Source organism: Mytilus edulis, chromosome 13 (genome assembly GCF_963676685.1).
Source record: "Mytilus edulis chromosome 13, xbMytEdul2.2, whole genome shotgun sequence".
Lineage (NCBI taxonomy): Eukaryota > Metazoa > Mollusca > Bivalvia > Mytilida > Mytilidae > Mytilus > Mytilus edulis.
In genome coordinates this window covers 41,965,511-41,980,829 of record NC_092356.1, presented here as the reverse complement: position 1 = coordinate 41,980,829, position 15,319 = coordinate 41,965,511, and the positions used below count along the sequence as shown (strand labels likewise).

Sequence of the window (15,319 nt, the reverse complement as noted above, 5' to 3'; positions counted from 1 at the left end):
TCAGATTTCTCAGCCATTGACTGGGGTGCTCAGTTAGGAATTAACCTGACAGACTTTACTGGAATATTGGCTAAGAATGTGGCCCAGCTATTGCTACAACAGCTAGGCCTGGATGATATGATGGATGATCCTGGATGTTCCCGTACTGCTGATGTGTATCAACCTTCAGAATATGGATGGAAAAACAGTAAGTCCTGTTTACAGATACTTATTTTTACTTAAATTTTTAAACATTATGGGAAGCCATTAATATTTACAGGGAAGCAAATTTATCCATTTTTTTTTGCAAGTTGAACTCAGAAAAGTACACTTTTTTTGTTATCTGCAATTTTTTTTCCTTAGTATGAAAATTTACAACATGCATTATACAGGTGATGAGAAATTTTTTTTTTTTTTAAATTATTTTTTTTTATTTTTTAATTAAGATTGAAATAATAAAATCTTGTGATAAATTAATTAATAAAAACATGTTTTTTTTTAGCCTGTCCCTTGGACATAATCAGTCCTCCTAACATAACGGTACCTATGAACTGTTATATACCAGACTATTGTACTGGACTAGATTGTTGTTTCCACTACGACTACCTGGATATCTCGTTACATGCTTACCTGTATATTGATACCTGTAGTTACATCATCAGAGGAGGAATAGAAAAACTTTCCTTTGAATATAAAATCTTAGATTTCGGTGATTTGTGGGGTAAGTAATTGCAGTGAATTATATTTTAAGTCTGATAAAACAATTAACTTTTTCAATTGTCAATACTTATTTTTATTTTTCATATTTTATTTAAAAATAGTTGCATAAAACAATAAAATATAAGCGAGCAATTTATTTTTTGTGATATGAACTAAAATTATGAAATAGAATAATCAACTGGTAAAATTCTGATCTTCTGTTAAAGGTAATTATAATTTGGCAATATTTTTAATAGTGGTCAAATATTAACCTTATTTTCAATACATAGCTAGCTTTTTTTTCTTACTATAACAGGCAAAGAAATTGTTGTTCCACTGCAAAATGTCATCAAAATAAAGTAAGTTGTCATGTATTGTTTTATTATGTCGAAGCAAAATTGTCTTGATTAAAAAAACAAATGTTTGGGTTAAAAACAAAATACTTGTAAAGATCATTATATATTTTAATAGATATACCCACATATCTGTGAAAAGCTTAAAATGACCCTGAGAATAGATTTAGAGACAACAAACACTAGCAAGATTTAGGATGTTGAAAAATCCCTTTAAAATCTGTGATGGAGTTCGCTACTATTGTTGGTTAAACAGAGATATATTTAAATGATCTCCCTTCATCCTTAAATTATCTCCCTTCTAATGTCATCGAAAATGGTAATCTTGTGAGCTGAATATGACTCTAAATGAAAAGATCAAGTACTCTGATGACATACATGATGGAGTTGAAGCCATGACATTTCCTAAATCGTCCAATCAGAATTGATATTAGAATATTTTAATGACATATATCAAGAACAAATATTCAGAAGTAAACATCACAAGATATGTTTCAAGTAGTCAGAATAATACAATAAAGAAAAAAACAAAAAACATAACAAAACAATAATGAATGACTAGAATGAATAGATACTTATAACATGAAATTTTATGAAAATACAATGCATATTTTAAAAGATATTGAAACTTTCTGCTGATAGATTTACAGTTGATCAGTTATTGTTTGAGAAGAAGTTAATTGTGGATATGTCAATGTCTATTTGTTTGGACGTGAACACAGAGTGTCAATTCAACTTTGACATCTTGATACAACAGAAATTTCCTCAGCCTCTTTGTGATCTGGACATGAGTGGATGGACAGGAGATACAAGTATGTCTATTATTCATATAATATCCCATTAATAACATATATACATGCTATATTTACCATATTAAAAGCTGGAACAAGAGATGTATAATTTTTTTGTAGACATGGAGCTATGTATGTTAATTGTGCCAGTGAAATGTTCCTTACAATACAAGCTCACACCTGAAACAATGTATAACATTGCAAAGACCCTAGCACAAACCTTTTTTTTAATTTCTTTTTAAAATGAAAGATGATCTAGTGAATAAAGGGAGATATGAGTTATTCATCAATGAGACAAAAACCTAAGGGAACACAAAATGTCTGATTCATTTTATTATGTAGTTGAGAACAATATTATGAATTATTCAGACAGTATCTGCTTAAGTTTTATTGCTTGTTGATGCATCTTTAACAGCAAAGCATGGTTTTTCCTTTGAAAATTATCATATAGCTATGATCAGATAATGATCTCATGGCATCGTAATTTATATTTTATGTTTTTTTATTTTAGACTCTCTGGTTGATTGGGTCAAGGACAAAGGATTAGAAGCAGGGCAGTCATTGTCCACAGCTCTGGCCAACAAATTATTTGATGATTTTGGACTGACCCAGTTCTTGTACAACCCTTCCTGTGACAGATTTGATGGAGTTTACGCTGGAGCAGTGGATGGCTGGAAGGCTGACGGTAGGATGAGAAAAAATATTGAACTTTAGTAAAACTGTTTTTTTGATGGAGTGAATATGCATATATATGTACAGTGTAGTCTTATCATATTATTAGCTCACCTGGCCTAAAAGGCCATGTGAGCTTTTCTCATCACTTGGCGTCCGTCGTCGTCGTCGTCGTTAACAATTTTTCAAACATCTTCTCCTCTGAAACTACTGAATGGATTTGAATGAAACTTAGCATGATTGTTCCTTAGAGTATCCTGCACAAAGTGTGTGCTTCGATTTTTGATCCGTCAAAAAACATGGCCGCTGTTACTTAAAATAGAACATAGGGGTCAAATGCAGTTTTTGGCTTATATCTCAAAAACGAAAGCATTTAGAGCAAATCTGACGGGGTAAAAATGTTTATTAGGTCAAGATCTATCAGCCCTGAAATTTTCAGATGAATCAAACAAACCATTGTTGGGTTGCTGCCACTTAATTGGTAATTTTAAGGAAATTTTGCAGTTTTTGGTCATTATCTTGAATATTATTATAGATAAAGATAAACTGTAAACAGCAAAAATGATCAGCAAAGTAAGATCTACAAATAAGTTAATATGACCAAAATTGTCAATTGACCACTTAAGGGGTTATTGTCCTTTAATGACAATTTTTCACAATTTGTTCATCATATTTGCTAACTTTAAAAAATCTTCTCCTCTGAAACTGCTGAATGGATTTGGATGAAACTTAGCATGATTGTTCCTTAGATTATCCTGCACAAAGTGTGTGCTTCGATTTTTGATTCGTCAAAAAACATGGCCGCCGTTACTTAAAATAGAACATAGGGGTCAAATGCAGTTTTTGGCTTATATCTCAAAAACGAAAGCATTTAGAGCAAATCTGACATGGGGTAATGATGTTCATTAGGTCAAGATCTATCAGCCCTGAAATTTTCAGATGAATCAAACAAACCATTGTTGGGTTGCTGCCACTTAATTGGTAATTTTAAGGAAATTTTGCAGTTTTTGGTCATTATCTTGAATATTATTATAGATACAGATAAACTGTTTATAGCAAAAATGTTAAGCAAAGTAAGATCTACAAATAAGTCAATTTGACCAAAATTGTCAATTGACCTCTTAAGGAGTTATTGCCCTTTAAAGACTTTTTTCACAATTTGTTCATCATGTTGACTTACTTTAAAAAATCTTCTCCTTTGAAACTGCTGTATCAATTTCAGCCAAACTTAGGCTAAATGAGTTTTAGAGTTTCAGAGTATCTAGTATAAATTTTATATTTCATTTCCTTGTATGTCAAGAAACATAGCTCCTATGGCTAAAATAGAACATAGGAGAAAATGATTTTTTTTTTGCTTTTGAAGAAAATAGGACGATTCAAAGAACATTTAAATAAATTGAAAAGCCAAAATAATCATTGATATGAGATTAAACCAAAAAAATTCAGGTGAGTGATTCAGGCTCTTGAGAGCCTCTTGTTTTAAATAACTGTCACTAACAAAACGTTTCAGTGTCTATAAAAAAGGAAATGTCTCTCTTAAAAAAAGCATAGAAAATATTATTATTTAGGAAAATATTGCTGAAAATTTGTAGACGTTTGGTTTTTATTGAAAACAGAAAGTTTCACAGACAGTGAAATTTGGTAAAAAAGCTTATTCTGTATTGAAGTGAGAAATTATTTCCTGTAATTTGAATAACTTCGGTAAAACGTGTATATTTATACTAGGACTGTGATTATGTCATTCACACCATATAAGTTGCATGAAAAATTTGAAAATAAATAGAAATGGAATTACTGGTAATTAGGAATTGTAAGAGTCATTGAGACAGCAACCACACAACTTATGAGATTCTATTATTTACAGCTTGCCCAAAATCTTCTGATATGACTTTACCAAAGATCAGAGGAACAGTCAGTTGTTACGTACCAGATTATTGTACGGGTATTGATTGTTGTGTGGATGTAGGAAAGATCGGTAAATCATTCCGTATTTATGCCTTGTTGGATGCTTGTAACTGGAAACTGAGTATTGGAATTGAGAAACGAGCCTTCAACTTCACTATTATAGATTATAAATGGGGTATGTATGAATATTTTTTTAAGAATATTTGATAGTCAGGATTTTTAAGTTTTATTTCAAAATCATTATTTCTAAGGAAGTCTCAATGAAATTGTATCCATTTTTTTTATGTTGAAGAATTGTCATTTTAGAAACTTCAAAATATTGTTATTTAAATTTGGAAAAAGGAACTGTTTAATAAATTTTAATTGTACATAAATCAGACAATGTTATACTAAATGACACTTTAATCATAAGAAATAGAAGTAATAAAATAGAATATTTAAAAATTTAAAAAATAGCTGAAAAAAATAGACCAATTATAGGGGATATCTAAATCTTTTTTCAACTAACAGATACTGGTTTGGGTTCAAATATTTTTACTAAAGCGTCCCTACTATATTTTACTACTTTGTGATGCCACTGGGCAGGGTCATAGAGACTTTGATAAAGTTATTATTTAAGAGGGTGTCCATGGAAAAACCAGGCAATGGATGGCACATGACATATTTTGATTTCAAAATTTTTTCATCTATTTCATATCACAAATTCATTCTTTCTCAAAGTTAAATTTTGTTTTTTTATTAACTGCAACAAATAAAGAGAAAAAAAATACATAGAAAGCACTGAAAATTCATTGAAAAGGGGAGATAACTCTTCATTTTGTTCATAATTTTGTTACTTTGTTAGTGAACTTTAAAATCATTTTCCGAGCCATCCACTGTTGATTCAAAAATATCTTTGACATATATATCCTAAAGTATGATATAAACATTGCATTGGAACCAAAAATTCAGTAGGAAAAAAATTATGTTGTGCCACCCATATTATAGGATTTGCCTGATATTTACATGGACAGCCTCTTAAATGTTTCATGTATTTTCAGGTGAGAAAAAGACCATGTCAATAAAGAAAATCCTAAAAATGGAGTAAGTATACCTTATGATCCATATTCAGAGCAATTGTTGATTGTTTACATAAATAGGTACTCTTTTTCAGACTTGTGTAATTGATACCATTCTGAATTCATTGATTGAATGTTATTTGAATAATTAATTCGTCGAAAATATTTCATGAACATTCAGGCCTAAATATAAATATGAACTTGTTAGAGCTAGTGGTTGTCTTACAAGAAACTATGGAATTATAATAAAATGTACAGGAGAGAATTCAAATAAAGGGGCAGGGTTTATTGTATATTTTGTGTACGAATAGAGCGAATAAAAGAGGTTATTTGAAACCTAATTTTAGAATAATTTCACCTTGTCTAAAGCTATTATTATAATAATTAAAAAAGAATGAATTTATAACTTTATAGGTACACCATTCATGACTTGCAAGCTGAGAAAAAGTATATGTTAAACATGAACTTAAGTGTCTGTTTTGAGGAAACTGGACCATGTCTGGTTTCTGTACCAGTATTTGAAAACACCAAACTTCCTAAACTTGGATGTGATTGGACACAAACAAGCCTTGGTAAGATATAAGATGATATCAATTATTCATAAGATTTATCAAGAGTATAGGTAAGGTTGAAATGCTGAATTTTTTAGAAAGAAAAAGAAAAAAAATCACATTTAATATTTTCTCTTCTTCTGACTATTTTTTGATAAACATGAGACATTTTGTAATCCTTTAGCAGGGTTTTTTTTCTACTTAAACAGTTACACAAAAGACATTCACAGTCAAAAAGTACATTGTGAACTGGAAAAATTATTCTTCAGTTATAGTCTTACTGAAACTCATGATAATGATATTGGGTTGATATAAGATGTTTGATGTTCTCTGTGAAATATGTTAACAACTTTTCTATTGCAGCAACTTGCATGACATATTTGTCTAGAGACTTTTTTTTTATTATTATAGACTAGGTATCTTTTTATTTTTTTAGTGTGGATTGGTTCCTACTTTTCAGATGTACACACCACATCTCTTTTTAACATTTTTTCATAAAACAATTCATAAAAATCCTGTTTGAAATTTAAAAAAAAATATATCTAAACTATTTTTTTTTTTAGATTTCTCATTAAGTGACTTTAAAGCTCAGAATAGTATTACTGGAGCTGTTACAGGCCTTATTCGTGACAAGATGCTGGAAGCTCTGGGACTTACACCATATCTTAAGGATCCAACTTGTAGCAGGTCAGCAGCGCCATTTGCTGGAGCTGTAGATGGATGGACTAACGGTATGTATACCATTTGAGAGTTTGTTTGATTTTAGTCCTAAATTTTCCATAAATTTGCCTTACAAAAGGGCATCAATGGATTTCTCAAAGAGTTTGTGCAAGGGTTCTTTAACATGCATAGGATGACGCTCTATCTTCATAAGAATGTTTCATGATATATTGAGACAAAGAGAAGTGATAATTTTTTTTTCTCAACAAGTAACACACTTGAACTTTTTTATTTTGCAATGATACAGTATGATATCTGATCCAAAAGCACAATTGTTTTATAGTGTTTTTTCCTACATATTTTTTTGTATTTTTTTTTTATACAAATTCAAATATCAAACTTTTTTATTTTCAGAGTGCAGTATACCCTTGCCATATCAGTTACAAGCAATAAGTTCCAGTATACCACTAACCTGTAGTATCATGGACACATGTACTGGGGTCACATGTTGTTTAGATATAACCGACTTTGATCTGGCTGTTAATTTTTACATCAGTTTGGATGCTTGTAACTATGAGTTTTCAGTTGGAATAGAAAATTTACCATACAAGAAGAAATTATTGGATTATGATTTTGGAACCGAGGAAACTGTTAGTCTGTCGGATGTTGTTCGATTGACGTGAGTTTTTTATTTTGATAAATTTGTATTTTTTTGTTTGAGTGAAAAGATTTGGTTTTTATTTCTCTTGTTAATTTTTCTGAAGGCATGTTTCTTTAAAAATAAAACATTTCAATGCTTTAAATAAATTTAATTTAAGGTGTAGGCACGTTTAAATACATGAAAAAAAATTCTGAATTGACAGTACAACCTATGTATGTTAGTTTTAAACTACCTTTCATTGTGTCAGTTTTACTAGAAATTATTGTAAGCCTTCACTTACAGGTTTACACTTGATGACCTGAAGACAGAAAAGATGTTTCTGTTGAATGTTGGGGTATCTTTATGTGTGGACAATAAACAGGCATGCCTTTATACAGTGGAGCTTATGAAAGATATACTGCTGCCAAAACCTTTATGTAATCTAGAGACTAAAATCTCTTTAGCTAGTAAGTATGAGCAGTCTATTGGCAATATTTATACTTTGTATGACCAAATACAATAGATAATTTTTGCTACAGTCTGCATACAATCCTATTGAAAGTTTATACTTTGTTCAACATTTGAAATCATAGTTTACCTGTAATAATGAAATCCGGGAAAAATGGTACCCCACACCTATAATACTGAAACCGCAGTATACATTTGAACAATTTACGAGTACAAGAAATATTTTAAAAACTTTGAATATCTGAATCATTTTATCAAAGAAATAATTATTATGACCTTGCAAGTGAAAAATGTTTATTTTAAACTAAATTTCATAAAGACACCTAATATTATTCAGTTTGTTCACTTCACCATTTTAATAATTGATGAATATTCTTTTTCAGACATATCAGCAACTGACTTCTTGAAAGATCAGGTAGACCAAGCACTTGACTCTATGCCAGAATATGTCTCGGATCTATTCATAGAAGCAACGGGAGTAAAACAATACATGGAAGATCCATCCTGTAGCAGGAGTAGTGCCCCGTACTCTCCGTCAACAGACGGATGGAATAAAGGTTAGTTCATTTTAGGCAGATAATAAATTCTGAGTTAGTTCTGAGGACTTAATAGAGGTTGAAACAACATATTGTTTACTCAAATGGGATCAAGCTTCAAATTAAATCCTTAAAAGTGTTACATGCTTTTTATGGTCCTGAAAAGACTATTTTGTTTTTATAGTGGACAAAAAGGGTAATGGTGTATGATGTTTAGATAAAAATCTCAAAACAAATTGCTGCTATTTCTGTTCTTCATTTTTCATGATAAGACATGACTATATAAGTAACAGAGAAATCCATCATACAGTGACAACATGGTGGGAAGGATTGTTTTCAAAATTATTTCAGCTACCTGAATTGTATTAGGCAGTAATTTGTCAAAAAGTGGCGAGGGATGTCCTTTTCCAAATATCTTAGATATGTAGAAAAAATGAACATGTATATCACGGGTTATAATTTTTATACACCATTTATGGGCATTATGTTTTTTGGTCTGTGCATCTATCTGTCCGTTTGTCCAGATGTTTGTCCTACTTCAGGTTAAAGTTTTTGGATTAGGTAGTTTTTTATGAAGTTGGAAGTCTAAACAACTTGAAACTTAATACACATGTTCCCTATGATAGTTTTAACCCTAATTTCACGGTTCACTGAACATACAAAATGATAGTGGGGCATCCATATACTATGGCCAATTCTTGTTTTTGTTTATATTTGTCTAATACAATTTTGCCTCTTTTTTTCCAGAATGTCCCTTAGACATAACACTACCAAAGATACCTAACAACATTCCTGTAACATGCCACATACCAGATTACTGCACTGGTGTAGAATGCTGTGTGGATATTGAGTTTATAAAGAAGTCTTTCCACTTCTACATCCTGTTAGATGGATGTCAGTACAGAATCAAGGCCGGAATAGATCATTTTGGGGTGGATGAAGCCTTCTTTTCATTTGATAGTGGTAAGTGTTTTAGCCTTAGTAGGACCTAGAATCATTGATGCAAGTGCTCCATATTTCAAATTTTTTTTTACAAAAAAAATCCCAAAATATGTGTAATATATTTTTGGATGTACTCCTTCTTGAATAATAATTTTCCCAGAAAAAGTAACCTGATATGAGTCACATGGCACCAAAAAAGGGGCCATCTTGGTTTCAGTTTTCTGCTTATTTACAATGGACGTCAAATTACAAGTGTTACAAGTCCATTCACAAAATGTCCAACATCACAATTTGTACAATTTTAAAGGGACCAAGGAAAGAAGAAATTCCAGATATTTGACAATTAGAAAATAGGAGAATTTGACACAACAGGCATTGGGAATATTCAGCTGTGGTTGAATTACCAATAATATAAATTTGAGATAACTCATACTATAGTTTATATGTGAAATTTATGACATTTTCTTTTTTCAGGTATGGTGAAAAACCTTAAGTTAGGAAACATCATGTTTTTAGAGTGAGTATTATAATTTTTAAAGTATTTGAAATGGCTATTTTGATTAAAAACCACTATAAATTTTATTTTAGTAACATAAATGAACTGATCTTATATTTTATTTTATTCATGTTATGTTGTTCATTTTCACTGGTAATGATATGATTTTATCTTCTTTATAAATGTAGTTTTGTAATTCTTTTTGTTGACACATCAAATTCTCTTGTAGTTTTATGGTGATTGATCTACAAGCAGAAAAGAAGTTTATAGTTAGTATGAATGCCAGTGTCTGTTTAGAAGAAGGAAAAGCCTGTGACATAACCTTAGAAATTGTTAAGGACCTGTATCTTCCAAAAATTGCTTGTGACTGGAGCGTCAGTTTTAACAATTTCTCAGCCTCAGATTTCTTAACTGAGCAAGGACTTTCACTCCAGAGCCAATTGACAGACATTTTAGTTAAGCAGATTTTAGAGAAACTTGGTATAGCTGAATACCTACAAGATCCACAGTGTGACATTAACAGTCCAATGTACCAATCACAGCCAACAGATTCTGTCGGTTGGAGAGATGGTGAGTATTTACTATTTATGGTTTGATGTGTTGAAAAGGTGGTTGCAATAAAAAAAATCATGTAGTTGTAAAAGACAGGACCAAAGATACCAGAGGTAGTACATTTGAACTCATAAGTCGTAAATAAACTGACAGCGCCATGGCTTAATGACCATGTAATTTAGTTATAGATATTTGAGTAGTATATTGTATCAAAAAGGTTTCAAAGGAGTATGTGTGAATAGAACCATTGCTTTGGCCTAGAATGACAAAATAGTAATTTTATTCAATCATTTCCAAATTATGTAAATTTAATTGATTAATAAATAATATTAACGATTTAGGGGGAAATGGGGGTGCAGATTATACACAAATGGGGCATACTCAATCAAATACGGTAGTTTGATTTACTTTTACCTGTAAGGGCACTTATACATTTAGTATTACTGTAAGTAAATTAGATATGACCAATAGTCATGTTCAAAATTTGTTAATTCACATCAACATCTATGTATAAGAATTCGAATAAGAGGTAATGTGGTATATGATCTTATTGCTTATATATAAACAAAAATGGAAAGATTTGAAAATGAGGCAATTTCATTATTTTGGTCCTTTCTCCTCTCCCCAATATAAGGAGTTTGAAGGCTTACAGCAAATATTTGTGACAAAATTTGAACATAATAATACTAACCTGAAAAAAATATTTTGTAAACATCTGAACAATGATATTTGACATTAAGGATTTGTTCTTTATTTTAGAATGTCCTGGAGGACTAGGAAACTTAACAGCACTGACTCCATTGTCTATAGCCACACCTAAGGGATATGTCTCATCACGTTGTACTTACATCGACTTCTGTTTATATATACCACTACTGAGGAAGTCACTCCATGCTTACTTTGACCTCAATATGTGTGAAAGGTCATTCAAGATTGGAATAGAGAAGCTGGTCATTGATTTGGACTTCCTGACCTACGCCTGGGGTAAGTTATATTTAAGAAGTCTTGTTTTATTGTCTACTTGTACAATTTCAAAAGAAAAAAATGATTTTAATTATTTTTCTAATTAGTTTTCTCTAGTTTTTTTTATATAACCTGAAGAATCAAACATAAAAAGAAACCCAGTTAAAATTGTTTTATTTATTTTAAATTCTTATTTTACAGGACAGAGAGATACCAAGGATTTGTTAGATGCCTATATATTTGAGTAAGTATATGCATTGATAATAAGTGATGTCCAATTTTTAATCCTATGTGGGGTGAGCTGCTTGATAAAAAAAAAAGTGAAGGATGCTTGTATCTTGTTAAAGAAATCTTTCACATTTATGTGGAATTCTGATTTTTTATAATTTTTATGTGTCGGCTCAAATCAAATGCAGAAAAAGGTTAACATGCAATACATTGTAACACATGTTTATTTTAAAATGCTAAATATCTGAGTCTTGCTTTAAATCGGTAAAATTGATATAAATACACTAAAAGAAGAATTTTCGGATCAAAAATATATAATAGTGGGTAAATAGAAGCGTACAAATGCTGAAAAACCTATATTAAAAGAGGGTGATAAAATTATGTTACTTTTACCCTTTTTTCAAGGACTTTTAATATTGGCCAATTTATATTACAGTTTCCTTGTTGACTACAATGAAGTTGATGAGTATTTCCGTGTAGACCTGAACATGAGTATGTACTTAGACAGAAGTCAACAGTATGTAACCTTTGAACTCTTCAAGAGACAAGAACTACCAATTCCTGTTTGTGATTATGATAACAGTTATGGAGTACCAGGTAATTATCATGGAATTTAAAAATCTGTAAATTAGGAATGATAAGACTTTTTACCTTTAGCAGATCTATATTTTTAAATGTATAGACAAATAAAATAGCATGTGTATAGAGGTGATTGAGGACATTTTCACAGATCTTCAACGTACAGTTTAATGAAAATGTGTTTTCTTTAGTTTATACTAATTAATAAATAAATATATTAAGGTGGTACCTAACACTTGAACTAAAATTAATTTGGCTCGTTTAATTTTCTTAAAATTTTGACAAAGTATTTACTTTGACCCTTTAACAAAAATATAAGAATTTCAAAAAATTTGAACCAACCGTTTAATCAGAAATTTTACACTGGTTATATAGCAGTTTGACAAACACTTATTTTGATCATTGAGAAGCTTAATATTCCCATATGAACACAACGTCATTAAAACGTTCTGCTGATTTTACAGAGTTATCTCCCTGTAGTGTTAGGTACCACCTTAAACTATCTAACCTTCTTTCTGACTGTCCTAATTGATAAGACTTAATTTTTTCAAACTTTTAAATTTTTAATTTTATTGTTACTTATATTATTTCTATTACCAATTTGGACTAGAATACAAATTGAAAATCTTTTTCAATATTATGATAATATCAAACAATTCAAACAATTAATAATCTACTTACTTTTTTTAGGATTCAACTTAAACAGTTGGTATACTTATCAAGGCTTACCACAAGGTTCCTTACTTCCACCTGCTAAGGCATCAAGTTTACTGGAATTCCTGAAAATTGGTGAAATGATGTCTCCCACGCAGTGTCAACCATCAGGAGCTAAGTACAGTCCATCTGTTGCTGGCTGGAAGGATGGTAAAATTATTTCTCCCTGCATTCTGTTTGATATTTATGTATAGTTGAAAGAAAAATTATGAAAATACCAAGGAAATAATCAAAATCATAAGTGAAAACAAACACAATGACCATGCAAAGCAAAAGAACAATTCTACAAAAAAACTCACAGATTTGTTAGCATTAACCCTTAAAAAGGGTTGGTGAACTCAAGAAGTTCCTGTGGCACCTATCACTTATGATCTATGTTTGAAAGGTAAACAAAAATATCAATAGTTTATAATGAAATGGAAAACTTATTAGTTTGTATTTCTTCAATGTTTTACATGGGAAAGAACCTTATTATTTAATTTCAGAGTTTAAGAAGCAGAATATAAGTTTTTAAATTGAAATGCAAAAGAAAAATAAACATTGAAACTTTATATGATATGTATTACTGATTCTAAATATTTTTACAGCGTGTCCACTTGATGTTCCCATGGCAACACTCCATTCCTCGTCAGTAGGATCCATTGCTGAAGTGTGTACAGCTGTTGATTTCTGTTCTGACGTTGATTTCCTGGGACGTCCATTCCATACATACATTGACCTAGATCCTTGTACAAACATTGGCAAAATTGGCATTGAACGATTTAGTCTAAAGTTAGATTTGACTGATGCCACCATTTTTGGTAATTATATTTTTTTCATTCATAGTTAAGCTAATGATCCCTTTTTAACCTTTGTCCCCTTCTTACACTCCTCATAAAAAGAGAAAGAAATCTTTGTACGTACATTTTCATTTAATAAAAAAAAAATTATAACATGTCCTTTTGATATTGAAGATTGTTTGTAAATTTTGAAACTTTGTGAAACTTTTGAATAATTTGCCAACAATAAAAGAGTAGAATTTTTTGATTTTTTGGAAGTTTTTTTGCTGAATTTAATTTTCTGTTTATTGTTACAGGTGTGGAGAAAAAGTTCAATTTGAAAGGAGTGGTCAAGTTGACGTAAGTAAAATTAAATTTTTTCAATCTACAAAACTTTTTAAACAGGAAAAAATACCAAAATTAGCATATGTTCACAAAAAAATGTGGGTAATTTTACACCATTTTTGGGAAAGTATACATTAAAAAAATCTGTGGTCTCATTGTTCATTGAATAGCCTGTATTATTATTATTTGTCTTACAGATACAAAATAGAGAACTTCCCAGTAGAGCGTCAATACAAAGTCAATCTTAAAGTCCAGATATGTTTCAACAGTTCCTCATTATGTGAGATAGAAATGGATGTCTTTACTGATTCAATGATCCCATGGAGACAATGTGCTTGGAATCTGACATATTCAACAGCAGGTAATGTGACTTATATTTTATGTGCCTTCCATTTGATTTACCAGATTCTGTGAAATATTACTTATTTGAAGAGAGTAAAATATGAAATATAGGTCTGCGTCAAAAATCTTGCTATTTTATTTGATGATTACAATCCCATATGAGACCATTTTATTCCATAATGTCATATACTTTCGGTGTTTTGATTGTGGCCTCAGCAGAAATAATTGATAATTGTAATCAAATGATTTTAAGAAAACATGAGCTTCAGCCAAGTTTAGGGGTATTGAATTGGAAAAGAGGTCTTGGTGTAAGTTATGGAGAAGACTTGCTAAATTGAAAAATTTGTATCTGATCCTTTTGTCATTGTTAATCACAATAAATATGTTTTTAAACTACACTTATAGCTAGTTAGATACACATAAAGTAGAGGTCAATGGTTTGGAAGACCAGCATACTAGTTTTGAAGAACTTGATCAACAAAAAATTCTGAACTTTTTTCTGCGTTACCTAAGAACTTTTTTTTTTAAAGTTTTATAGTATGCTTTTAGTATCACATGCTTTTGGTATCAAAAAGTCATCAGAGTGAACAATGTATTTTTTTTTAGACTCCATATTTTCCTGTATATCACCTGTTAGTCCCAATACAAAAGAACACTGTATTTCATACTTGATTGTCACTATTAAAGATTGAATTATTGTTATAATTTCAGGATTTTCATTGGCTAGTCACCTGACCAGTATTGGTAAAACATCTGGACAGACATTCACCTCACAAGAAAAAACTGATCTGTTTAACTTACTTGGAATAAACTCCTATATTTTGGGAACACCCTGTGCAGTGGCTGATTATTCACCAATTGGTGCAGAAAGGTGGCAAAAAGGTAATGTGGTTACTGCTATGTCTTAGGAGTGATTTTACCTTTCCACTGAATGGTTGACCTCATTAATCATAGTTAATAATGCTCATGTTGAAGGTTTTTTTCCCCCAAAAAATAAAAAAAAACAGTTTATTTGTACTTTTATTGTGTACAAGTTTCATCATAATTATTGTGTCACTACATTTATATTCTGTGGAAAGTTCAACTTA

The 15,319-nt window shown here is 30.5% G+C and overlaps 1 protein-coding gene across 1 annotated transcript in view; it reads left to right on the top strand.

Annotated features, from left to right (window-relative positions):
- The window catches only part of LOC139501276 (uncharacterized), a 163,805-nt gene that overhangs the window by 41,343 nt on the left and 107,143 nt on the right, over nt 1-15,319 (top strand). The window contains exons 48-70 of the mRNA XM_071290312.1: nt 5-187; nt 482-700; nt 995-1,037; nt 1,674-1,843; nt 2,334-2,507; nt 4,359-4,574; nt 5,440-5,482; nt 5,872-6,029; nt 6,572-6,739; nt 7,083-7,347; nt 7,612-7,775; nt 8,160-8,333; nt 9,060-9,275; nt 9,729-9,771; nt 9,980-10,320; nt 11,062-11,286; nt 11,467-11,509; nt 11,930-12,090; nt 12,763-12,936; nt 13,374-13,586; nt 13,862-13,904; nt 14,087-14,250; nt 14,943-15,113. Of these exons, the coding sequence (XP_071146413.1) occupies nt 5-187; nt 482-700; nt 995-1,037; nt 1,674-1,843; nt 2,334-2,507; nt 4,359-4,574; nt 5,440-5,482; nt 5,872-6,029; nt 6,572-6,739; nt 7,083-7,347; nt 7,612-7,775; nt 8,160-8,333; nt 9,060-9,275; nt 9,729-9,771; nt 9,980-10,320; nt 11,062-11,286; nt 11,467-11,509; nt 11,930-12,090; nt 12,763-12,936; nt 13,374-13,586; nt 13,862-13,904; nt 14,087-14,250; nt 14,943-15,113 (3,771 nt within the window). The remainder of the gene's footprint in view (nt 1-4; nt 188-481; nt 701-994; nt 1,038-1,673; nt 1,844-2,333; nt 2,508-4,358; nt 4,575-5,439; nt 5,483-5,871; nt 6,030-6,571; nt 6,740-7,082; nt 7,348-7,611; nt 7,776-8,159; nt 8,334-9,059; nt 9,276-9,728; nt 9,772-9,979; nt 10,321-11,061; nt 11,287-11,466; nt 11,510-11,929; nt 12,091-12,762; nt 12,937-13,373; nt 13,587-13,861; nt 13,905-14,086; nt 14,251-14,942; nt 15,114-15,319) is intronic.